This window comes from Suncus etruscus, chromosome 1 (genome assembly GCF_024139225.1).
Source record: "Suncus etruscus isolate mSunEtr1 chromosome 1, mSunEtr1.pri.cur, whole genome shotgun sequence".
Lineage (NCBI taxonomy): Eukaryota > Metazoa > Chordata > Mammalia > Eulipotyphla > Soricidae > Suncus > Suncus etruscus.
In genome coordinates this window covers 191,815,307-191,842,763 of record NC_064848.1, presented here as the reverse complement: position 1 = coordinate 191,842,763, position 27,457 = coordinate 191,815,307, and the positions used below count along the sequence as shown (strand labels likewise).

The 27,457-nt window shown below is 45.3% G+C and overlaps 1 protein-coding gene and 1 non-coding gene across 2 annotated transcripts; both read right to left on the bottom strand.

The window, feature by feature from the left end:
• Positions 1-168: 168 nt before the first annotated feature.
• MEIOC (meiosis specific with coiled-coil domain) lies at positions 169-26,481 on the bottom strand. The gene is given in 8 exon segments (XM_049768152.1): positions 169-398; positions 1,267-1,447; positions 9,385-9,519; positions 10,487-12,362; positions 17,047-17,151; positions 23,321-23,475; positions 26,168-26,200; positions 26,203-26,481. Coding segments are annotated over 8 exon segments (2,994 nt in total).
• Positions 15,660-15,766, bottom strand: LOC126025155 (U6 spliceosomal RNA). Its single transcript, XR_007501204.1, has one exon. It is a non-coding gene; the product is annotated as a U6 spliceosomal RNA (small nuclear RNA).
• Positions 26,482-27,457: the final 976 nt, after the last annotated feature.

Here is a 27,457-nt window from a genome sequence, read left to right as displayed (position 1 = left end):
GAAGTTTTTAAAATAGAAGTTAGACTTCATTAAGGTATTAACTTTAAATCTGAAATAAAATTAATGTACTGAAGTTTTCAAGTTTGACAAGTTCATTAAAAATTTTTAGCATGTCTTGATATATCCACTTATCAGCTTTATATTCTTCTTTCTGCTGCTGGCATTTCCTTAATGTTTGTTTGCTTCACCTCTCTGGTTCATTGGATTGCTACTATTCATGCTTTCATGGACTTTATCTTCACAATTTACTATATCTTGTAAAGCCTTTTCCACATCTGTTTGACCAGCTGTACTGGCTGTTTTGGGCAAGGTCATCTGCAGTGCACACCACAAGGTAGTACGAGATTTCCGAGTTGCCACACACATCTCTTTAATAGCCGATGCAAGGGCAAAGACATCTGAAAAAGAAACATCAGGACCATTTAAGAATCCCTTGGGTGCTGGAGAGGTAGTACAAGAACCTTCCTTGCATATGGCTGACTTGGGTTCAAACCCCAGCACCACTTATGGTTCCCTGAGCCTAGCAGTCCATGGCACAAAAACAAGAAAATTCAATTCTTACGAAGTCCAAAGCTCTAAAACGAAAAGACTGAACATTTTTTTTTTTAATTTGGATTTTCTGCTTGTTTGGGACCATATCCAGCATTGCTGTGATACTCCTGCACACTGCTCAGAGGTTCCTCCCAGCAGGACTTAGGGAATCAGATATTGCTAGGGATGGAATCCAGGTCTCCCATAGATAAAGACTTTGCACTAGGCTCTTTGAATTATCTCCCTGGCTCTATAAATCCAATTTTTTTTTTTTTTGTTTTTGGGACACACCTGGATGCACTTAAGGGTTACTCTGTCTTTGTGCTCAGAAATCACTCCTCGCAGGTTTGGGAGACCATACAGGATGCTGGAAATCAAACCCGGGTCTATCCTAGGTTGACTGCGTGCAAGGCAAATGCCCAACACCTTTGCTATTGCTCAGATCCCAGAAATCCAATTTTTTTTTTTTTTTTTTGGTTTTTGGGCCAGACCCGGTGACGCTCAGGGGTTACTCCTGGCTATGTGCTCAGAAGTCGCTCCTGGCTTGGGGGACCATATGGGACGCCGGGGATCGAACTGCAGTCCGTCCTAGGCTAGTGCAGACAAGGCCCTAGGCACCTTACCTCTAGCGCCACCGCGCCGGCCCCAGAAATCCAAAATTTTAACCTCAGAATCTGAGTTCACCTGCATTCAAATGATTAGCTTATCGAAAAGAATAGACATTAATATGTGTACCTCTGTCATCCTGGCATCTAGGAACTCCTTGTCTCTGTCGATTTGAAGCATTAACAATCTCATCCTTTCTACGTGACTGGACAATATGAATGGACTCCAAGTGTCTATCCAGAGCAGTGGAGATATTGGCATGAAGGGGAGAGCTTCGAAGACGTTCCATTTTGCCTAGTAAAGTCACAACCTATGGAAAATATTTTGGTGAAGCATGTAACTACAGTTTACTAACTTTAACTTAAATAAAAACAATCTTCAAGGTGGGAGTAATAGTACAGCAGGTAGGATGCTTGTCTTACATGAAGAGGACGTGGATTTGATCTCCAGCATCCCAGATAGTTCTCCAAGCACAGCCCAGAGTGATCACTAACCCTGTGAAGTATGGACTCCAAGAAAGAAATCTTTGGTGAAGAATAAAGATGAGAGCAAAAGGGGCTGGGGCCATAGTACAGCATGCAGGGTGCTTATTGCACGTGGCCTACCCGGGTTAGACCCCTGATATCCAATATGGTACTCTGAGCACAGCCAGATGTTATTATTATTATTATTATTATTATTATTATTATTATTTTGACCACACCAGTGGCGCTCAGGGGTTACTCCTGGCTCTGCACTCAGAGATCACTGCTGGGGCCAGAGATAGCATGGAGGTAGGGCATTTGCCTTGCATGCAGAAGGACGGTTGTTCAAATCCCGGCATCCTATATGGTCCCCCAGAGCCTGCCAGGAGCGATTTCTGAGTGTAGAGCCAGGAGTAACCCCTGAGCGCCAAGGTATAGACCCTCCCCCAAAAAAGAAATCACTCCTGGCAGGTTCAGGGGATTATATGGGATGTTGGGGATCGAACCCAGATCTGTTTTGGGTCTGCAGCGTGCAAGGCAAATGCTCTACCCACTGTACAATCACCCCTGCCCCCAGATATATTTTTTTCTTAGTTTTTGGGTCACACCCGGCAGCGCTCAGGGTTCCTGGCTCTCCACTCAGAAATCGCTCATGGCAGGCTCGGGGGACCATATGGAATGCCGGGATTCAACCACCGTCCTTCTGCATGCAAGGCAAATGCCTTACCTCCATGCTATCTCTCTCCGGCCCAAGATATTTCTCAAATAAAACTAGGATCCAACTTGAGCTTCCTGAAAGCAAAGTATGTGCTTAGCTCATTGAGCGATCTCTCTAGTACTAGTTTAGTTTAAAAAAAACACACACTATTTTTTATTTTTATTTAATTTATTTATTTTTGGATTTTGGGTCACACCCAGCAGCGCTCATGGGCTACTCCTGGCTCTATGGTCAGAAATCGCTCCTGGCAGGCCCAGGGGACCATATGGGATGCCAGAATTCAAACCACCGACCTTCTGCATGCAAGGCATGCTATCTCTTCGCCCCCACCCCACCCCACCCAAAAAAAAAACACTATTTTTGTGGAGAGGACCACACTTGACAATGCTCAAGAGTTATTTCTGGCTTTATACTCAGGAATCCTGGTGTGGTTCAGGTAGTTGGGATGCCAGGGATTGAGCTTAGGTTGACCATATGCAAAGCAAGCACTTTACCACTGTCTCTCTGGCTCCACTGATTTAAATTTATGTTGAGATAATACAAAACAAGTTCTATAATTGCCAAAACTTCTAAGTACAATTAGGAAGTCTGTATTCTGATTAATTATGTTTTAGAGGGGGCAATGCAAATATTAAATTAGTATTTGTCATGACTAGTAAATGTTAGGCTTTTTTGTTTTTTGTTGTTGGGTCACATCCAGTGGTGCTCAGGGATGCTCTGTGCTCAGAAATCACTCCTGGCAGGCTCAGGGAACCATATGGGATGCTTGGAATCTGTCCCAGGTTGGCCGTACACAGCAAATGCCCTATCGCTGTGCTAATGCTCTGGCCTTAGTAAATGTTTCTTAATTGTGTATACCTAACATTTCAAATTCTAACCTAGAATTCAAATTCTAAACTAGAAGAGAATTTTTTGTTGTTTTGGGGTCACACTCGGCAGTGCTCAGAGGTTACTCATGGCTCTGGGCTCAGAACAGTAATTACTCCTGGCAGGCTCAGAGGACCATATGGGGTGCCAGGTTGATCATGTTCAATGCAAATGCTCTACCTGCTGTGCTATTGCTCTGGCCCCTACACAGAGCTTTTAAATAATTAAGAAAATACTGCTTAACGATTTAAACATTTTATGTAAGTAGTGTTTAATGATTGAAGAGTAGAAAAATAACTCAAGTGTGAGTTAAAGGCAGGGCATGGGATACATGGTAGACCTCATGCTTTGAAAGTGTGAGACTCAGGACTGGAGAGATAGTACAGCGGGAGGGCATTTGCCTTGCATACAGCCGACCCAGGACAGATGGTGATTCAAATCCTGGCATCTCGTATGGTCCCCCCAAGCCTGCCAGAATCAATTTCTGAGCATAGAGACAGGAATAACTTGAGTGTCGCCAGGTGTGACCCCAAAACATAAATAAATAAATAAATAGTTCTATCCTTGGTATTGCGTGTCACTCCATCAACACTATTGGGTGTAGTCCCTCCAAACATTTAAAAACAAAAAGCTTAAAATCACCAGAACACCTATAAACTTTTATTTAAACTGACTTTCTTTGGAATAATTCTGAGCCACTGTTCGGAGAACAAAAATGTATAGGTAATATTATTTTCCTGGGGAAAGAGAGAAATAAAACAGAAAATTTATCTTTAGTGAAACACCAATTTGTACTTTTCATTTATTTTTATTTATTTTTATTTTGAGGGCACACTCGGTGATGCTGAGGGGTTTACTCCTGGCTATGCGCTCAGAAATCGCTTCTGTCTTGGGGGACCATATGAGACTCCGGGGGATCAAACTGTGGTCCATCCTAGGCTAGCTAACATGAGCAAGGTGGATGCCTTACTGTTGCACCACTGCTCCGATCCCTTTTTCGTTTATTTTTGTTTGTTCTTGGTTTTTGGGTAACATCCGGCGGCGTTCAGGGGTTACTTCTGAAATTGCTCCTGGCAGGCTCAGAGGACCATATGAGATGCCTGGATTCAAACCACTGTCCTGCATGCAAGGCAAATGCCTTGCCTCCATGCTATCTCTCCAGCCCCTTTCATTTATTTTTTTATTTTGGTTTTTGGGGCCACATTTGTCTATGCTTTGGAATCACTCTTGGTGTTGCTGAGGGGACCATATGTAGGGGTGATGATCACACTCATGTCAGCTGAGTCAAGGAAGTACCCTACTGTCTCTCTAGCCCTAAGGGTTTGATCCTGGCACAGCATGTTATCCCCAGCATTACAGGGAGTTACCTCTGAGCACCAAGTCGGAGTAGGGCCTGAACATCCCTGTATGTGACTAAAATAATGAAAGTTTATCATTTTGCTATTTTGATTTTTATTGTGAGAGTTTCAAATACTGACCTACATCCTCATCCAAAATGATCATTTTAAATAGCTATAAAAATTTTGCACAGATGACATTTTGATAAACTACTTTGGGGGCCACACCCAGTGATGACCAGGGTTTACTCCTGGCTCTGTACTCAGTAATCACACCTAGCAGTACTAGGGGGACTATATGGGACACTGGGATCAAACCCAGGAAGGCAAGTGTCCTATTCGCTATACTATCTTTTCAGCTCCTATATTAACTTCGTAAAGGTTTTTTCTTCAGAATTCTATAAAACCAGCAAACCAAAAAATAGTACATATAAAATATTTATTTTAAATAAAATAATCCAAATATAATAATGGATTTATACATCTAATCTTGCTAATTATACATAATTATAAATGGCTATAAACATAACCTGAGTGATACATAAGCAAAAATGGAAAAAGTATATACTTAAAATATGGGGCCGGTGAGGTGGCGCTAGAGGTAAGGTGTCTGCCTTGCAAGCGCTAGCCAAGGAACAGACCGAGGTTCAATCCCCCGGTGTCCCATATGGTCCCCCTAAGCCAGGGGCAATTTCTGAGCATTTAGCCAGGAGTAACCCCTGAGCATCAAAAGGGTGTGGCCTCAAAAACAAAAACAAAAAATTTATTCTGTGATGATTTAATTTATTGCCTAGAAATGTATTATTGAGAAAAAGGAACTTAGTACATTTACTAAGCTGTGGTCAAAGGGGATGGGAAGTTACTCCTCATATTGTTACTCAGCCAATCAGATCAGACAGTTTGTTAGGCCAGGAAGTGCAATGCTACTCAGGCTCTACTGTGCCAGAACTGAGGGTGACTCTTGGCAATGCTCAGAGGCCTCTGCAGCTACACTCAGGAGCTAGAGTGGGTAGTAATTTATTACTGAGTTATACTGAAGAATAACGGGTTGTGCAGCCCTGGCCCCTGAGCAATTTCCCTGAACCTTAACAACATAGAGTATTTTAAAGAAAAAAACTTGAGAACTTTTTGTTTTGTTTTTGGGACACACCTGGTGATGCTCCAGGATTACTCCTAGCTCTGCACTGAGGAACTACTCCTGGCTGTGCTTGGGAGACCATATGGGATGGTGCAGATTGAATTACATGCAATCCAGGTTGGCTACATGCAAGGCAAATACCCTTACTCACTATACTAAGCTCTAGCCCCTAAAAGTGTTTTATTGGGGCCAGAAAGATGGTCCCCAAACTCCTCCCAGAGTGATGCCTGAGTGAAGAGACAATAGTAAACCCTGAGTACTTTCTGGATATAGTCCCCAAACAAAAAGAAATATGGGCCAATGATATAGCTCAGAAGTGGAGTGTATGCTTTGAATGTATGATGAGGTCACAGGTTTGATCTCTGGCACCAAAAAGTAAAACAAACAACAAAAAAAAACGCTGCCTTGCAAGCGCTAGCCTAGGACAGACTGAGGTTCAATCCCCCAGCGTCCCATATGATTTCCCCAAGCCAGGATCGATTTCTGAGCACATAGCCAGAAGTAACCCCTGAGCGTCAATGGGTGTGGTCCCAAAACAAAAAAACAAATAAAAAAAAAACAAAAAAAGATGAAATATAGTAATTACCTGTTAATTAACGTTTTGTAAAATTTGTTTATAAAGCTAGAGAAAAAGATACCGTTACTAAAAAGTAGAACTTTATGATCAAAGAAAACAACTTTATGCTTTCCAAATAAACAGTGCTCAGGGGTTCTGGAGCTCACTGCAGTGATACTGGGTCAAATGGACCACACAGTTCAATGCTAATATTCTGTGATATAGCACTGCTCTGGACTCAGTGGTACTGGAGACCATCAACTAGGTGTTGAACTAGGTGATGCTTAGAGCCTCTAATGCTACACCTAATGGTGCATGGGAGCCATATGATATCAGGAATTGAACTCAGAGACCTCACCTCACACCTGAGCTATCATACCCTTGATATTCATACCTACATGCATACATACAAACATATACACACATATATAAAGTGGTCAAGGCAAATGCCTTATATGCAACCGTTAGCCCAGATTTGATCTCTAGTATTACATGCTCTCTCCCTAACACCCAGTGCAGTGAATAGCTTGGAGGATCCCAAGCACTGCTGGGTGTGGGGAAGCCTGAGAAGTGCCAGACAGCCTGTGAAAAGCACTGCATCCTTGGGCCAAAGCACTGAACCACTACACAGTTGGGGACCCTAAGCCTCCTGAGCACCACTTGAGAGGATCCTCCACAAATTAAAAAAATTTTCTGCTCAAGGGGCTGGAGATATAGCATGGAGTAAAGTGTTTGCCTTGCATGCAGAAAGATGGTAGTTCGAATCCCGGCACTCCATATGGTCTCCCATGCCTGCCAGAAGCGATTTCTGAGCATAGAGCCAGGAATAACCCCTGAGCGCTGCCGAGTGTGACCCAGAAACCAAAAAAAAAAAAAAAAAAAAAAATTCTGCTCAGGATAAAATTGTTAAGTTTTATCAATGGAGAAAAACAGTCTCCAACACCAAACAGATAACTCAAAAGGACTGGAGCATACATGGCAATGCAGAGGCCCTGAGTTGCATCTCCAGCATTATCTGGTCCTGACAACTACTGCCAGATGTGGCTCTCATGCCTTCATCCCAAATAATTACAAATAAAATAATCTCTCAATAGATTTTTAGAAGTTAAAATGCTCGCCAGAGAAACAGTACAGAGGATAAAGCACTTGGTCTTGGCATATGGCCAAACTGGGTTTGAGTTCCCAAAAACACTAGGAGTGATCTTTGAGCACTGAGCCAGGAATAAGCTCTAAGCACAAATGAATGTAGCCCAAACTCCACTCCCCTCCCAAGTCATACATAAAAGTGATTTAAAAGTCATTAGAGGGGCCGGGCGGTGGCGCTAAAGGTAAGGTGCCTGCCTTGCTTGTGCTAGCCTTGGACGGACCGAGGTTCGATCCCCCGGTGTCCCATATGGTCCCCCAAGCCAGGAGCAACTTCTGAGCACATAGCCAGGAGTAACCCCTGAGCGTTACTGGGTGTGGCCCAAAAACCAAAAAAAAAAAAAAAAAAAGTCATTAGAGGGGCCAGAGAGAACACAGTGGTAGGGTGTTTGCCTTGCAAGCAGCCGACCCAGGACTGAGGGTGGTTCAATTCCCAGCATCCCATATGTTCCCCTCGTGCCTGCCAGAGTGATTTCTGAGAACAGAGTCAGGAATAACCCCTGAGCGCCGCTGGGTGTGGCCCAAAAACCAAAAAAAAAAAAAAAAAAAAAAACACCTTAGAATTGGGGTTAAAAAGTATATGCATCTAGGTAGGGAGTGAAGCAATAGTACTTCAGGTAGAACTTTTTGCTTTGTATGCAGCCAACCAGGTTTGATCACCAAGTACCCCTAGGGTTCTCCAAAGCCCTACCAGGCTTTGCAAAGCCAGAAGTAACTAAGCCCTGAGCACCTGTAGGTGTGTGGCTCCACCCCAAAAAAGCATATGCCTATTTATTATACCTTGAGTTCAATTCAAGGTACTTACCACCCATCCCACCTTTCAGGATATTCTTAAAAATTTTAAGTTATTGGGCCTGGAGAGATAGCACAGCGGCGTTCGCCTTGTAAGCAGCCGATCCAGGACCAAAGGTGGTTGGTTTGAATCCCAGTGTCCCATATGGTCCCCGTGCCTGCAGGAGCTATTTCTGAGCAGACAGCCAGAAGTAACCCCTGAGCACTGCCGGGTGTGGCCCAAAACAAAACAAAACAAAAAAAAATTTAAGTTATTGGGGCTAGAGCAATAGTACAGCAGGTAGGGTGCTTGTCTTGCTTGCTTTTGATGTGGATTCAATCTCTGGCATCCCATGTGGTCTCTTGAGCACCACCAGGAGTGATTCCTGAATGTAGAACCAGGAGTAATCCCTGAACATTGTTACTAACATTTTTTTGTTTCTTTTTTTTTTTTGGGGGGGGGAGTCACACCTGGTGGTGCTCAGGGGTTACTCCTGGCTCTGTCTGCACTTAGAAGTCACTCCTGGCAGGCTGGGGGACCATATGAGATGCTAGGATTCGAACTGGGGTCTGTCTTGTGTTAACGGTGTGCTGTCTATCACTCTGGCCCCAAGTTATTAAAATTTTTTTTTGTTTGTTTTTTTGGGCCACACCCGGCGGTGCTCAGGGATTACTCCTGGCTGTCTGCTCAGAAATAGCTCCTGGCAGGCACGGGGGACCATATGGGACACCGGGATTCGAACCAACCACCTTTGGTCCTGGATCGGCTGCTTGCAAGGCAAACGCCGCTGTGCTATCTCTCCAGGCCCAAGTTATTAAAATTTTATTTTTTGTTTTTGGGCAACACCCAATAATGCTCACAGCTTACTTTTGTTTGTTTTGGGGTCAGACTGATGACCCTCAGGTGTTACTTCTGGCTCTGCGCTCAGAAAATCACTCCTGGCAGACTCAGCGGATCATATGTATGCCAGAGATCAATTTAGGTCAGCTGTGTGCATGGCAAATGCCATACCCATTGTGCTATTCCTCTGGCCCCTCAGGGCTTTACTCTGGATTCTGCATTTAGAGATCAAACCTCAGGGTTTGATCAGGTCAGCCTCAGGGTACCTTATGGAATACCAGGAATTGAACCCCAGTCAACTGAATGGGAGGCAAACATCTTACCTTTTGTACTATTACTCAGGCCCCAAAGTTAGTAAATTAAAAAAAATTATCTATGAAAAAATTCATTATTGGATGATGGTACAGCTTACTCTTGCTTGTTCTCGAAGTTCATCCACAATTAAGCGATCAACTCTTGATGGGTTGGAGGTCAACCGTGGAATTGGAGTATTGTTAGTACTGGATACTTTTTTCCCTGGGTAATTCTTGGCAAGAGCCAATTCAGTCTGCAAAAAATTAAATGAATGCTAAAAATTCAATTACTTAGCTATATATGGTAAGGTAAATATTCATCATTGAAAATTTTCTTTAAATAAAAAATTTGATCTGATATCAAAGGCAATAAATATAAATCATGATGACCATTGTATTTTCTTTTTTTTTTTTTGGTTTGGGCCACACCCTTTTGACGCTCAGGGGTTACTCCTGGCTATATGCTCAGAAATCGCTCCTGGCTTGGGGGGGACCATATGGGATGCCAGGGGGATCGAACCGAGGTCCGTCCTATGCTAGCGCTTGCAAGGCAGATACCTTACCTCTAGCGCCACCTTCCCGGCCCCGACCATTGTATTTTTTGTAGAATTTAGTGCACATAAAATACCTGATTACCCGCTAACAGTTTAATAAACTTTTTTGGGGGGGGTCACACCCGGCAGCGCTCAGGGGTCACTCCTGGCTCCAGGCTCAGAAATCGCTCCTGGCAGGCTCGGGGGACCACATGGGATGCCGGGATTCGAACCACAGACCTTCAGGACAGCACGCAAGGCAAATGCCTTATCTCCATGCTATCTCTTCCGGCCCCCAGTTTAATAAAACTTTGAAAAATTGGGATAAACTTTACTTTTAAGGGCCCGGAGAGATAGCATACCCGGTGTCCCACATGGTCCCCCGTGCCTGCCAGGAGCTATTTCTGAGCAGACAGCCAGGAGTAAACCCTGAGCACCGCCGGGTGTGACCCAAAAACCAAAAAAAAAAAAAAAAAAAAAAATTGGGATAAACTTTACTTTTAAAAAGCACACAACAAAACATTTTATTTAGAATATGAGAGCTATTTTAATCCATTTTTATTCTTTAACCCACTGAATTCCTTATGCTTTAGACTTAATTTTGCACATATAGGAGACTCAGTTTAGAAATAAAGCAAAAGTACACAGAAAAATAGGTGGGAGGTACATACTGTTAGCATTGTGTTACCTTTTTCCTCTCCTTTTCTAATGCTCTCCATTGTTCATAACACTCCTCTAGACGAACATGAAGTTCACTGGCTGGTCCACTACGGGTTTTAACTGGTCTTTGAAATCCAAAAGTCGGCACGAAACCAGAAAAGGAATTATCACCATACATCATATCATTAAAATAAGGGTATAAATGGCTCAAGTCATCGTAAGAAAACAAATCATAGGCATCCATCAGTGGAACAACAGAATGACTAAATGGGTGGGTGGATCTAAGGGGAAACCCGCTTGAACCAAGTTGCTGAAAACTCTGATTGTGCCTTAAATCTCCCATCATATAATTATTCGAAAAGCATGACGCCTGTGTGCGAGTCACACGGGTCGTAACATTGTTGTCTCCGCTTCCCTGCCTGTGGCTATTAAAATGACCCTGTGACTCCAACAGGTCTTGGTACATGCTTTGAGGTAAGCCATCGAAATGCTTTGGACCTTCCTCAGGGTCATAGTGTCCACTCTGGGGCTTAGCTTGAAAGTTATGCTTGTTTACATTTTCAATGATCCCATACTGCTGAACTGAGTAGTTATCACAAAATCCATTTGGCTGCTTAATTTTTTTATCGGCAACCGATTCAAAGAGATTTTCTTCTCCAGTCTTTGTCAGTCCTTCCATGTGATTGATAGACTGAATTCTTTCTACACCATTGTAATTTAAATCAAACACAGAAAATGCTGAAGGGTTCTCTTGACAATACTTCTGAAACAAATTGCTATTTGGGGTTAGATTTGTGGATGATATTTGGGGGAATTCGGAAGAATGGTTAGAACCTTTTGAAGCTATATTTAAGTGACTATTTAATTTCATCAAGTTACCTTGATTTCTATGAGGAACAGGAGTGTTATTTTTTGTCTGGATATTCAACCAAGTTGGTCTGTTTAAACTGATTCCTCCTGGAGATGTTACTGAGCTTGATAATAAATTCACTGATTTAAAATAATCAGAATTTGGGGGATCAGGTTTAGCAAATTGTGACTTTTCAGTGACATTAGCAAAATCATTATTAGCTGGACAAGATGTGTGAGATTTTAGTCCATAGTCTGGTTTTAAGCCAAAATCAGCAGTCAATGCTGTTTCCTTTGCGAGCTGTTTTTCTGTTAGGTGTGGTGTAGGTTTTGGAAATGTGAAATTCTGCTGGTCAGGTATTGTCTCCTCCACTTTTTTCTGATTTGCTGGTTTAACCTGAAATAATTTTGTGTAGGTATCTGCCTCTACAGTTGGCGATTCAGGTGTACCATTGGCCAGTTTTTTATTATCTTGGACACTAAAATTTGAACACTTACTAATCTTAGCCTTATGAGGATGAGCATACTCTGGGTATCTACAGTAATCTGCATTCTCATGGTATCTATTAAACTGAGAAAGGAATATCTCAGCCCTTTTTTGTTGTAATGGTGCTTCCAGACTTTTAGTACATATTTTCTCTCTTCCGTAAGGATATGTCTCAACTCCTGATTCTTTGATATCAGACAGACCCGTTTGTGGTGTAAAACAGTTTTTGATAAAAGGATATTCTTGGAATGTTGTCTTGGCTGTATCATTTGTCTGAATATTATAACAGTTAGAATGATCACTTCGCGAGGGATACATCCATTGTTCTTCAAGTTCTAAACCAGTAAATCCATGATAAAGCTCATCTATTTTTTGTTGTGTTGGTGTGATATTATTATTGTGCAAATATTGTTTTTCCACTGCTGACACAGATTCACTACTGTAAAAAGCTTGCTGAGAGATGGCTGTATCTATTGATCTTTTGGTTTCTGTTAAGAGTTCATGGTGATCTGCAAATCTGCTTGTTGTGTTCATTGGCCAAACTGACTTTAAATTGGAGGAGCAGGTCCTAGAAAAAAATAAATATGTTTAACTACAGTTTAGGTTTTTATTATTTTTGGGTCACACCCAAAATAATAAAAAATTATTTTATCACTCCTGGCAGAGTCAGGGGACCATATGGGATGTTGGGATGCAAACCGGGGTCTGTCCTGTATTGCCTGCATGCAAGGCAAACACCTTACCACTATGCTATGGCTCCGGCCTCACAGTTTAGGTTTTTAAAAGACTCTTCAGTGGAGAGGTGGAGGGTGGAGAGATAATACAGTGGATAAGGCTCTTGCCTTGCTAGAGATGCCTGGGCACAGAGCCAGGAGTAAGCCCTGAACACAGCCAGGTGTGAACATGAAACAAAGAGAGGCAGAAATGAGTTTTTGTTGTTTTGTTTTGGGGCCACACCTGTTGACGCTCAGGGGTTGCTCCCGGCTACAAGCTCAGGAATTGCTCCTGGCTTGGGGGACCATATGGGATGCTGGGGGAATTGTCCATCCTAGGCTAGCACTTGCAAGGCAGAGACACCTTACCTCTAGCGCCAGCACTCCAACCCCATAAAATGTTTTGTTTTTTTTATGAAATGATTTTCAAAAACATTTATCTTGCCCTACACCTAAACATCTCTAATTCTTCCCATATTTGCCATATAAACAAACTATAATTTATTCCAAATAACTATCTGTGTATCATAAATGTGTATATGTTACATATTTTTTTTATTTTATTTATTTATTTATTTATTTATTTTGGTTTTTGGACCACACAGCTCAGGGGTTACTCCTGGCTGTCTGCTCAGAAATAGCTCCTGGCAGGCACGGGGGACCATATGGGACACCGGGATTTGAACCAACCACCTTTGGTCCTGGATCAGCTGCTTGCAAGGCAAACACCGCTGTGCTATCACTCCGGGCCCTGTTATATAAATTGTAGTGGCTTTTTCTGTTTTTGGGTTACACAGCAGTGTTCAGGGCTCTGCATTAAGAATCACTTCTGGGCCCGAAGAGAGAGCACAGGGGCGTTTGCCTTGCAAGCAGCCAATTCAGCACCAAAGGTGGTTGGTTCGAACCCCGGTGTCCCATATGGGGAGCTATTTCTGAGCAGACAGCCAGGAGTAACCCTTGAGCACTGCCGGGTGTGGCCCAAAAACCAAAAAAAAAAAAAAAAAATCACTTCTGGCTAAGTTCAGGGGACCATGTGGGATGCTGGGGATGGAAATAGCTCACAAATTTTAGTTTAGTTTTTTTTTTTAATTTTATATAAATTTGCATAGAAGCTTAATTTTATTGTAAGTATCTAAGTGTAGTCCTATTTTTATAGGTATTTAAAATTTTTTATAATTTTTATTTTGACCATATTGGCTTACATATCTTTCACAGTAGTATTTAAGGTACATATTAAGATTGAATCAGGGGAATACCCATCACCAAATTTGTCCTCCCCACACAAATTTTAGTTTTAATGTCATTTTATTTCCCTAAGAGTTAGCATTAACTAAGGTCTGAGGATGATGACTACTTGGTGTTATATGAATTGTTTATTTTTTTAAAGTATAAAAAATGTTTTCCCTTTAAATTTTTTATTATATAAAAGCTCTTGGGACTGGAGATATAATAGAGGTATAAGACACTTGCCTTGAATACATCTGTATTCAACTTCGATCAGGTTCGATCTCTGGCACCACATAAGCTTCCCTGAACAAAGAAGTGATTTCTTGAGCACAGAGCAGGAAGCCCTGAGCACTGTTTGATGTGGGCCCCTATGCCAAATTTTGTTCTTGTTATTTTTGGATAACATATGGTGAATTTTCAGAGTTTGCTCCTGGCTCTGTGCTCAGGGATCATCACATCTAGTGAACTCAGGTGACCATATGGGGCTCTGGGAACGAACGGAGCCCACCAAGTGTAAGACAGATGCTATACCCTCTGAACTCTTTCTCCAGCACCTCCCCAAATTTGGGGGGGGCACACCTGGATATGCTCAGGGCTTACTCTGGTTCTGCACTCAGGCAATGATTACTAGCGAGCTCAGGATTGCTTGGGTAAATCACATGGAATGCCAGAGACTGAACCCAGGTTGGCTGCATGCAAGGCTGCTATATTAGCAGTCAAGTTTCCTCCCACCCACCCAATTTTTTCTTTGTTTTTGGGTCATACCCGGTGGCTCTCAGGGGTTACTCTTGGCTGTGCTCAGAAATCGCTCCTGGCAGGCTCGGGAGACCATATGGGATGCCAGGATTCAAACCAGGGTCTGTCCTCTATTGGCCACGTGCAAGGCAAATGCCTTACCACTTTGTTAGCGCTCTGCTCCCTCCTCCAATTTTTGATGAGAAATTTTGACAACAAATTGAGGCCAAAATGGTTACTGCAATGCCTTACTTTGTGTTATCTCTTTGCCCCTTGACCACAATATTGTTGTTAGTAAGGGTGGAAAATTTGGGCCATACCCACCTATGCTGAGCACTACTATCAGCTCTGTGCATGCTGTTCATTCTAGGCAGTGCCTAAGGGACCATGTGATACCAAGAACCAAGCCTTCAAGACTTGTACAGTGGGTGGGATTCTTTTTTTTTTTTTTTTTTTTTTTTTTTTGGTTTTTGGGCCACACCCGGTAACGCTCAGGGGTTACTCCTGGCTATGCGCTCAGAGGTCGCTCCTGGCTTGGGGGACCATATGGGACGCCGGGGGATCGAACCGCGGTCCGTCTCCTAGGCTAGCGCAGGTAAGGCAGGCACCTTACCTCCAGCGCCACCGCCCGGCCCCGTGGGTGGGATTCTTGCACATGACCTACACATGGTTTAATCCCCAGTATCCCATATGGTCTTTCCATCACCACCAGAAATAATTCCTGAGTCCAGAGCTAAGAGTATGCCCTGAGGATAAATGGATGTGTCCTCAAAACAAATTAAAACAAAAATAAGGTTTCCAAGCATGCCTTTGCTCACTCAAGCTATCTGTATAATCCCTCTGAACACAAACAATAAGAATAAAAAGATAATTTTCTTAAACTATTACTAAAATAATTTTTTGGATACTCAACTCCTAAGCATCATTGGGTATAATCCTAAAACCAAAAATAAACATAAAAATAATCTCTGAATCATGCAAAAATAATTTTACAAATGAAGCTCCTTAAGTGACAAATAAAACCTTAGACCACAGGGGCCGGGTAGGTGGCGCTGGAGGTAAGGTGTGGCCCAAAAACCAAAAAAAAAAAAAAACCTTAGACCAGGGGTCCTTAAACTTTTTAAACAGGGGGCCAGTTCACTGTCCCTCAGACTATTGGGAGGGCCAGATTATAGTTTTGTTTTGTTTTGTTAAATATGGAATGCTTCACGAATTTGCGTGTCATCCTTGTGCAGGGGCCATGCTAATCTTCTCTGTATCATTCCAATTTTAGTATATGTGCTGCCGAAGCGAGCATGGGATTATAGTTTTTAAAAAGAAACTATGAACAGGCTGGAGTGATAGCACAGTAGTAGGGCGTTTGCTTTGCAAGCAGATAACCTGGGATAATCCCAGGTTTGATCCCCAGCATCCCATATGATCCCTTGAGCCTGCCAGGAGCGATTTCTGAGCACAAAGCCAGGAGTAACCAGAGTGTCGTTGGGTGTGGGCCAAAACCAAACAAAAGAAACTATGAACAATAGTGGCCCATGGGCCACAATTTGAGGAGCCCAGCAAGAGTGGCACACATTCCACACATGTTCACTGTGGACCCATGACAAGGAGTCACTAGCTGCTAAGCAGGACAGGCAGCAGCAGCAGCAGCAGCAAAAACACTCTGGGCCAGAAAAATGTCCTCAGTAAGGAGTGTGTGGCTCTCTCGAGCCATAGTTTGAGGACTCCTGCCTTAGACTTTCAATTGTATGGCAAATGCTTCAGCAAAACTGAAACTCCTAGAAACAAATATCTGAATTAAGACGGCCAGAGTAATAGCATAGCTATAGGGCTTTTTTGCCTTGCACACAGCTAAACCAGGATGGACGGTCCCCCAAGCCTGTCTGAATGCAAAAGCAGGAATAACTCCTGAGCACTGCTGGGTGTGGCCCAAACAACAACAAAGACACCTATTGTCGGATTATCCTCTCATGTAAAAATAAGTTAATGGGTAAATCTAGTCTTAAAATATTTAAGGTTGGGCAGGGCAGTGGCGCTAAAGGTAAGGTGCGCCTGCCTTGCCTGCGCTAGCCTTGGACGGACCGCGGTTCGATCCCCCGGTGTCCCATATGGTCCCCCAAGCCAGGAGCAACTTCTGAGCGCATAGCCAGGAGTAACCCCTGAGCGTTACCGGGTGTGGCCCAAAAACCAAAAAAAAAAAAAAATTTAAGGTATTAAAATTACTAAAATCTTGGGCCAGAGAGGTAGGGCATTTGCCTTGCACACAGGATGGTGGCTCGAATCCTGGCATCCATATGGTACCCCGAGCCTGCCAGGAATGATTTCCCCTGAGTGCTGCTGGGTGTGACCCAAAAACAAATACAATAAAATAACTAAAATCTTATTTTAGGGGCTGGCACGAGAGCCTTGCATACGCTGATCCAGGAGACACCTGGGTTCAATACCAGGTGTCCCATATGGTTTCCCAAGCCAGGAGCTATTTCTGAGCACATATAGCCAGGAGTAACCCCTGAGCATCACTGGGTATGGTTCCCCCCAAAATCTTATTATATATTCTACATAGTGTGCACACAATATACTAACCCCTCAGCAAAATATGTCTGTGATTTATCTTGTTCTTCCAAAATGTTAGATACAAGTCCATATAAATCTGTTTCACTGCCATAGTCATTTCTTTCCGTTTGAATCCTAAAAATAAATGAATATCGCATGTAAATTGTTTTATTCATACTGATTTATTATATATTAATTTATATTTCTAGAGTATGCCAATAGTTTTATTTTCCTTTATTTATTTTTTTTTTTTGGTTTTTGGGCCACACCCGTTTGACGCTCAGGGGTTACTCCTGGCTATGTGCTCAGAAATCGCCCCTGGCTTGGGGGGCTAGCGCTTGTAAGGCAGACACCTTACCTCTAGCGCCACCTTCCCGGCCCCCTTATTTTCCTTTTTTGAGTGCTTGGAATTGAACTCAATTCCAATATTATAAGGACCTGATATATTATGAGGCGCACACTTTATCACAGAACTTCATCCCTGGTCCCTCTACTATTTTTTTCCTGTGAATATTTGGATTGAATCTAAGCCATCATTTCAAAGGAAGAGAGAAGAGAAAAGAACAGGTATTATTTTCCACTTTGACATAGTATCTGTGCCACATAAGTATCTCTTCATTTCAAGTCTAACACATTATCTTAGGTAACCAAAATATTAATCTCTGATCTATAATGCAGACATGGTTGGTCCTATGACTATAATTGAAAACAAAATGCACCATACCACTAACATTTGAAAGCTCTTTTAGTTGTGATTTGAGCACATTTGAACCTGATGATCTATTATTTGGGATTTTTGTTGTTGTTTGGGGATACACCCAGCAGATACAACCCAGCTAGGGGTTGGTCCTATTGGTGTTGGGGCAACCATCTGGTGCATCCTACATACAAAAGTTGAGCTCCAATCTATTGAGCTCTCTCTGACCAACCTTTTTCCTTTTCCAAATTTCTCTTTTATCAGTGGGGAAGGGAAGTGTTGGTAGAGGTCTTTGGATTGGTCCTCATATTGCCTTCTAATTAGATGTCTCTCTATTGGTTCCTCTGATTTACATGTTAAAAAGATGTTTCCCCATTGCCTCCTCATCTGGCTTTTCCTCCTCCCCTTGGGGATGGGCTTTGCTTTCCTCAATAAAGGCTGCTTTGGAGGCCTGGAGAAGCTGCCACCTTGGCTCGTGGTTCCTGTTTTTCCTTCTCAACTGTGTGTGGATTATTTCCTCTATCGGAATTGCTGCTGGACCTGCGTCTCTTGTCCTATCTGGGCTTGGGGCATGAGGATCGCTCTCCCTTCTCTGGGGATTGTAGAACACACAACCCACCATTTCACAGGGAAGGGGTCTACACCCAGTGGTGGTGCTCAGGGCTTATTCCTGGTACTGTATTCAGGTATCACTTCTGGTGGGGCTCAGCAGACCACCATGTAGGGTGCTGGGATTCAAATCTGGGTCTGCCTCATGTAAGACAAATGCCCTACCTATTGTGTTATCTCTCTGGCCCCTATAATTTGTGATTCTTTACATTAAATGTTGGATTCATAAACAAAATGTGACATAATCATCATAGATCCTCTAGCAGTATTGCAGATGTCCCTAAATGGGGCAATCACTAAGTTATTTCTAAAATAGTAACTGAATTCCATATCCCCCAATCCTACATTGTGATTAAGATAACTATAAACTATAAAACAAGCAGAAAGTTGATACTTTTTTTGGGGGGGGGGTTTGGGCCACACCCGTTTGATGCTCAGGGGATACTCCTGGCTAAGTGCTCAGAAATTGCCCCTGGCTTGGGGGGACCATATGGGACGCCGGGGGATCGAACTGTGGTCCTTCCTTAGCTAGCGCTTACAAGGCAGACACCTTACCTCTAGCGCCACCTCACAGCCCCCGAAAGTTGATATTTTTTATAGCCCATTTTTTTTGATATTTTATCATAAAATGATTTGCTTTGTTTTTTGTATTTTTTTTGTTTTGGGGTCATACCTAGTGGTTCTCAGGACTTATTCCTGTCTCTGTGCTCAGGGATCACTTCTGGAGAGGCTTGGAATATTGCAGATCAAAATTGGGTTGGCCTCATGCAAGGCAAATACCATACCTGCTGTACTATTACTCCAGACCCAAGAAGTAATGTTTTAAATTAAAACTAGGTTTTAAAATGTTTTTAACATTTCAAAAGAGAGAATATTTAAAAGTTTTAAATGTCAGGGCCGGAGAAATAGCATGGAAGTGGGGCATTTGCCTTACATGCAGAAGGACAGTGGTTCGAATCCTGGCATCCCATGTGGTCCTCCAAGCCTGCCAGGAGCAATTTCTGAGAACAGAGCCAGGAATAACCCCTGAGCGCTGCCGGGTGTAACCCTACCTCACAAAATTTTTTAAAATGTCTACTATTTGTATAACAAATTTTCACTTATTTATATAAAAAGGAGGGCAAATATTCATAACCAGTTTATCTGTTGAACAAATCATCATTTGGGAGATAAGAAAACCAATAGGGGGGGCCGGGCGGTGGCGCAAGAGGTAAGGTGCCTGCCTTGCCTGCGCTAGCCTTGGACGGACCACAGTTCTATCCCCCCGGCGTCCCATATGGTCCCCCAAGCCAGGAGCAACTTCTGAGCACATAGCCAGGAGTAACCCGAGCGTTACCGGGTGTGGCCCAAAAACCAAAAAAAAAAAAAGAAAAAAAAAAGAAAACCAATAGGGACTGGAGAGCTAGTTCAATAGACTGGAGCAAAAAAAAAAAAAAAAAAAAAGACTGGAGCAAGTGCTTTGCATACAGGAGGCCTGGGTTTGATTTTAGCATAACCAGAAGGGACCATCAAGCACTAAGCCAAGAGTAAATAGCCCCCAGGCTGGAGAGATGGCATGGAGGCAGGGCATTGCCTTGCATGCAGAAGGATGGTGGTTCAAATACTGGCATCCCATATGGTCCTCTGAGCCTGCCAGGAGCGATTTCTGAGTGTAAAGCCAGGAGTTACCCCTGAGCATAGCCCGGTGTAACCCCTCCCCAAAATAAAAAGAGTAATAGCCCAAGAACTGATAGATAAGGCCGCCAAACCAAAACAAACAAAACAAAACAAAAAAAAAACAATAAAACAGAAGAGGGGCCAGAGAGATAGTGTAATGGTAAGGCATTTGCCTTGCATGACAGCTGACCAGGGGAGGGACCGGGTTCGATTCCTGGCATCCCATATGGACCCCTAGCTTGCCAGGGGCAATTTCTTTTTTGGGGGGGTCACACCCAGCTGTGCTCAGGGGTTACTCCTGGCTCTACACTCAGAAACTGCTCCTGGCAGGTGCAGGGGACCATATGGGATGCCGGGATTCGAACCACCATCTTTCTCCAAGCAAGGCAAACACCTTACCCTCCATGCTATCTCTCCGGCCCATGCTAGGGGCAATTTCTAAGTGCAGAGCCACAGTGACCACTGAGCGCCGTTGGGTGTGGCCCAAAAAAGTAAATCAATCAATAAAATTTAAAAACAAACAAAAAACAGAAGAAACATGTTTTTCTTGTATTTTGAAAGGACATATGACTTAACATTATTATACATTTAACTAAAAGGTCTTCCTACAAATCCATGTTTGGTTATCTGTTATTTCATAATAGTGTTATTCATAAATATTATAAATGAAGTTTTTTAGTGTTTTTTTTTTTTTGGTCACACCCAGCTGTGCTCAGGGGTTCCTCCTGGCTCTACACTCAGAAATCACTTCTGATAGGCACAGAGGACCATATGGGGTGCCAGGATTCGAAACACTGAATCAATGTCCGTCCTGGATCGTCTATGTGCAAGGCAGTTGCCCTATCACTGTGCTCTCTCTGGCCCCTACATGAAGTTTTTTTATTCTGGGAGCCACACCCAGTCAGTAGTGCTCATAACTTACTCCCAGTTCTGTGCTCTAGGATTACTTCTGGTAATATTGGGAAACCATAAGTAGTGCTAAGGAACAAACTTGGTTAATTGTGTGCAAGTCAAGCACCCTACCCGCTTTACTAACTTTCCAATCCACTGCTTGAATTTTTGTGGGGGTGTTCAGGGGTTACTCTTGGCTCTGCACTCAGAAATTACTCCTGGCAGGCTCAGGGAACCATATAGGATGCCCGGGGTTGAATCCGGGCCAGCTATGTGCATATATGAATGCCCTCTCCACTAAGCTATTGCTTCAGCCCACTTGAATTTTCTCAATATATACCAATATCTGGGCCAGAAAAAAATGTATATAATAGTACAGATATAGAGAACACAGACTTCTCAAGAGTGAAAAAAGTCAGAACTTAAGGTTTGACTAGTGAATTTTTTTTTTTTTGGAGGGGGCATACCTGATTATGCCCAGGGTTTACTTGGAGGAACCATATGGGATGCCAGGGATCAAACCTGCGCTGGCTGAGTGCAATGGAAGTACTCTACCCACTGTACTATTGCTCCAGCCTCTAATGAATTTGTTTGGCCACTCCAGGCAATGCTTAGGGATTATTCCTGGCTGTGCACTCAGAAATCGCTCCTGGCAGGCTTGTGGGACCATATGGGATGCCGGGAATTGAAATGTGGGTCCATCCCACATGTGCAAGGCAAATGCCCTACTGCTGCACTATTACTCCAGCCCCATCTAATTAATTTTTTAAAATAAGCACGTGTTGGGCCTGGAGAGATAGCACAGCGGTGTTTGCCTTGCAAACAGCTGATCCAGGACCTAAGGTGGTTGGTTCGAATCCCGGTGTCCCACATGGTTCCCCGTGCCTGCCAGGAGCTATTTCTGAGCAGACAGCCAGGAGTCACTCCTGAACACCGCCGGGTGTGGCCCAAAAACAAAACAAAACAAAAAAAACAACAAAAAACAAAACAAAAAAAAAAAAAGTGTTGCCTTAGTACATGATGCCTGAGTACATGTCACACGCATCTCCCCTCCTTAGATGTGTACCTTCATGCTTTCACGTTGGGTTATGTACTGAGGCTCTCTTCACCTTTGGAGAAGCCTGCTCTCTCCTAACAATCTTTCTCTCTCTTTTTTGGGGTGTGGGGCCAACATCCGGCAGCGCTCAGGGGTTTCTCCTGTCTCCGCTCTCAGAAGTCGCTCCTGCAGGCATGGGGGACCATATGGGATGCTGGGATTCGAACCATCGTCAGTACTGGATTGGCTGCATGCAAGGCAAATGCCCTACCACTGTGCTATCTCTCCGGCCCCAATTACTCTCTTCTTTCTTATCCTCTCCCTCTCCTTCTCAGTACCTCCAAATGAAACATGATTTTTGGGGGGTTACACTCAGCAGCGCTCAAGGCTTACATTCTGAGCTCTATGCTCAGAAATTGCTCCTGGCAGGCTCGGTGAACCATATGGGATGCCGGGATTCAAACCACCGTCCTTCTGCATACAAGGCAAATGCCCTATCTCCATGCTTCTCACTGGCCCCCCCCAAAACATGATTTTTTTACTTAAAAAAGTATCAAATTGGGCCCGGAGAGATAGCACAGCAGTGTTTGCCTTGCAAGCAGCCGATCCAGGACCTAAGGTGGTTGGTTCGAATCCCAGTGTCCCATATGGTCCCCCATGCCTGCCAGGAGCTAGTTCTGAGCAGACAGCCAGGAGTAACCCCTGAGCACCGCCGGGTGTGGCCCAAAAACCAAAAAACAAAAAATATATATACATACATAATTTTCCATTTTAGGGATTCTTAAAAGTTTGACAAACAACTGGAGAGACAGCAAAGTAGTAGTGTGTTTGCCTTGCACGCAGCCGACCTGGGATAGACCCAGTTTGATCCCTGGTATTCCATATGGTCCCGAGTCTGCCAGAGGCAATTTCTGAGCTCAGAGTCAGGAGTAACCCCTGAGCGCTGCTGGGTGTGACCCCCCTAAAAATGAAATGATGATACAGGGAATATAAAGAATGTAACTGGAGGGGCCGGAGAGATAGCATGGAGGTAAGGCATTTGCTTTGCAAGCAGAAGGATGGTGGTTGGAATCCCGGAGCAATTTCTGAGCGTAGAGCCAGGAGTAACCCCTGAGCACTGCCGGGTGTGACCCAAAAACCAAAAACCAAAAGAAAACAAAAAAGAATATAACTGGATGCCAAAGTAATAGCGCAATAATTAGGGCATCTGCCTTGCATACGATAGACCTGGGTTTGATCCCTGGCTTACCATACACTTTCTGAAGCCTTCGAGGAATAATTTCTGAGCAAAGAGCCAGGAGTAGCCCCTGAGTGCCACCAGGTGTAGCCCACAAATCAAAAGGGAATATAACTGAATTCCCGTGTAAACAATATTAAAAAACATTTCATTTAGACTGAGAAATCTATGAATTTACCTATTCTTTACACTGATCAGAGAATTAGGCTGTTTAATATCATCTCCATAAGTAGACCATGGTGCATAGAAAAGTGGAGAATCTACAGAACTGGAATATTCTGTTGATGAAGAAAGTGGAGTATAGGTCTGCCGAAGATCAACACTGTCTTCACTCTGAAATTTTAAAGAAATGTTTGTACATTGGATACATAAAAACTTGACCTATATCAAAGTATTAGATAATTAATTTAAAAATTATAGGAAATAACAGGTGTAATAGTAAACTGAAAATCAAACTAGATTAGTCATTGAAAATTGCTTTACACTAAGAAATTTCTGTCATGGGTCAGATAAATATTTTAAGAATTTTAAGACTTGAGGGGCAGGAGTGAAAGCGCAGTTTGCCTTGCATGCTGCTGATGGACCTGGGTTTGATCCCCAGCATCCCATATGGTCCCCCAAGTCAGGAGTGATTTCTGAGCGCATAGCCAGGAGTAACCCCTGAGCATCACCGGATGTGGTCCAAACACCAAAAACAAACAAAAAATAATAAAAATAGAGAGAATTGACTTGTAACTGTCCACTAGAAGTTTTTTTTTTTTTTTTTTTTTTTTTTGCTTTTTGGGCCACACGCAGTGACACTCAGGGGTTACTCCTGGCTATGCGCTCAGAAATTGCTCTTGGCTTGGGGGACCATATAGGACTTCACGGGATTGAACCACAGTTCGTCCCAGGTTAGCTGCATGCAAGTACCACCGCTAGTGCCACCGCTTTGGCCCCTGGCTCCTAGAACTTCCTTTTAGAAATGAAGTGTTGGGGGACCATATGTGGTCCCCGGGATTGAGTACTCCCTGAAGTCCGCTGAAGCAAGTCAAATACCTTACTAGACATACTGCCTGCCCTCTCTTTATAATGACAAAATGTATATAATCCCGGCTAAAATTTTTTTTTTTCTTTTTGGGCCACACCCGGCGGTTCTCAGGGGTTACTCCTGGCTGTCTGCTCAGAAATAGCTCCTGGCAGGCAGGGGGGGGGGGGGGGGAGGGGGGGACCATATGGGACACAGGGATTCGAACCAATCACCTTTGGTCCTGGATAGGCTGCTTGCAAGGCAAACGCCGCTGTGCTATCTCTCCGGGCCCGGCTAAAAATATTTTGATTGCGTTTTTTCTCAAATAAAATTTATAGAGGGAGGAAGGCCAGAGATGGCACAGTGGGTAAGGCATTTGCCTTACAAGCCGCTGACCAGAGTTCAATGTGGTCGCCAGACCCTGCCAGAAGCAATTTCTGAGTGCAGAGGCAGATGTGAAAGCCGCTGGGTGTGGCCCCAAAACAAAACAAAACAAAACCCAACTTAAAGAGGGGCCTGGGTAGATGGGTCAAAGGAATGCTATATGTGCTTTACATTAAGGAGCTGCAGATTTAATTTCCTGCACTGCACATGGTCCCCTGAGCACTGCTACTCAGAAAATAGTACCTGAGTATGTGGGTGTGATCCCCAAAAGTTTTATATAGGTAATACATATTTAGATTAAAAAATAAGCTTCTAAAGTGAATGTGGGAGATAGGTAGTTAAAAAAAGCTTCTAAAGTTTTGTTATTCAGAGAAATAACTGAAAAAGTGCAGGAGAGATAGCACATCGGTAGGGCATTTGCCTTGCCCGCGGCTGACTCAGAACGGACTATGGTTCGACCACGGTGTCCCATATGGCCCCCCAAGCCAGGAGCGATTTCTGAGCGCATAGGCAGGAGTGGCCCCTGAACATCGGGTGTGGCCCAAAAATAAAATAAAAGAGTAAGTTCGGGGCCGGTGAGGTGGCGCTAAAGGTAAGGTGTCTGCCTTGCAAGCGCTAGCCAAGGAAGGACCATGGTTCCTTCCCCTGGCCTCTCATATGGTCCCAAGCCAGGGGCAATTTCTGAGCGCTTAGCCAGGAGTAACCCCTGAGCATCAAATGGTTGTGGTCCCCCCCAAAAAAATTAAGTTCACCCATCTTCAAGAGTCTTAATTTATGACTACTATGATGTTGAGGGTAACGAGTAGCTACTTAAAACTCCGAGCTTGCTCCTAGGCTCGAACGTTGTGCCTCCAACGACCCTTTTGAGCTATCAACTGGCCCCAGAATTTTTTATGGAGCACATAATCGTTCACAATAGCTTCTCTATAAAGACTTTTTTTTTTGGGGGGGGGGCGGGAAATCAAAAAAAGTAAATAAGCTGTCTTAAAACGTGTTTTTCTTTTCTTTTTCTTCAACTGTGTTTTTCTATTACGGGGCGGGGGGGCGGCCACAACCGACAGTGCTCAGGAATCCCTCCTAGAGGGGGTGCTGGGAAAGGGACCTCGCTCGCAGGTGCCCGGCCCTTCCCCAACTGTTTCTTTTATTTTGGGGGGGGGGGCTGGGCCACACCCGATAATGCTCAGGGCTATGTGCTCAGAAACTCAGAAATCCCTCCAGGCTTGAGGGACCACCTGGGACGCCGTGTGTGTGTGTGTGTGTGTGTGTGTGTGTGTGTGTGTGTGTGTGTGTGTGTGTGTGTGTGTGTGTGTGTGTGTGGTCGTCGTAGGCTCGCGCGGGCAAGGCAGCCGCCTTACGGCTTGCGCCACCCCACCCCACGCCACCCCACCACCCACCGCACCCCAACTGTCTTTTCGAAAATGTTGCTGGGGCTTCGGAGTTAGTCCGGGGGGGCTGGAATGCGCGTCCGTCCGCCGTCCGTCCGTCCGTCCGTCCGTCCATCTGTCCATCTGTCCGTGGCGCTGTGCGGGCGAGCCGGGGGTCCCCCCACAAGCGCCTCCGGGGTGGGTGGGTGGGAGGGATGCGGGTCCCCAAAACCTGGGAGCCCTGGGGCGGGGAGGGGCGGGCGCGGACCTGCGGTTTGTAGGCGTCGTAGAAGGGCGGCGGGGGGCGCCGCTCAGCATCACGCTGTGGAACACGTCGCTCAGCCGGCCCGCGTCGGCGCCGCCCAGGTTCCAGCCGCGGGGCGCGCCTCCCCGGAACGCCGCCACCTTGGGCTGCGGGAGCAACGGGAGGGGACGGGACGGGGCGTCACCGAGCAAACGGCCGCCCGACGGGCCCGCCAGCCCCGCGCACCGTCGCCCCCTCAGGCCATCAGGGAGGCCCAGGGAGGGGAGGCGAGGCAGGGCAGGGCAGGGGACGCGCGCGCCACCGCCAGGCCCTGTCATCGCCCCAGCTGCCCCCTCAGGGTCTCCTCAGGGAAACGCAGGTCGGGGCATCCCGCGCCTGATGCGCGGCCCCGACCAGGAACGTCCCTCCGACTCGACACCTGTCACCTACACCTCGCGCCCTCAGACCCCTCAGATTGCGAGTCTCAGGCTTGACTCGACCCTCCGACTCGCCCCTCAGACCCTCAGATCCGGCCCTCAGGCTCCTCAGCCCCGTCAGACTCCGACTCAGACTCGACTCGTCCCTCCGATGTGTGTGTGTGTGCGTGGGGCCTCGACGGCTCGCTCTCACCTCCATGGGCCCGCCCAGCCCTTCCAGGACCAGGCACAGCCCCGGCGCCCGGGGCTGCGGGGAGCCGTCGAGGCCCGGCGCCCTCAGCCCGCACCCCGCCGCCGCCGCCGTGGCCGTCGCCGCCTGGAGTCGCTGCCCGGCCGGAGGAGGCGCCGCCGGCTGAGGCCGTTAAGGAGCCGCCCCCGACTCGGACTCGCGACCAGGCACGCGACCGCCACCGGCCCGCCCCACCCCGCCCCGCTGCCCGCCATTGGCCCGCGGCCCGACCAATGGACGGACGGCAGCCGCCGGGACCCCCGTGACGCCCCCGCCCCAGCGACAGGAGGTCTGGCGCGGGTCAAGGCTCGGGCGTCGTTCCCGCGCAAAGCGGGCCGGCTCGTGATTGGTCGACGGTGGCCGGCTCGCTTCGGGATTCGCTGGTGGGGCCCGGCGGGCGTGGCCTAAGGGGGCGTGGCCTAAGGTGAGCCAAGGGCCGGGTGGGGCTGGAAGACTTGGCTCAGTGCCTAGGCAACTAACTGCCGGCTGGCTCAGACGCCCTCAACCCCTGTCATGACCTCTTGTCATCTAGGCACCTTGGTTTTCCCAGAATCCTTTGGAGCTAGCGACCCAGACTTGTGCTTGTTGACTGAGTGGGGATGTTGGGGTAAGGGGCTGCAGGCCCGAAAGCATTTCTGTGTTGCAGTG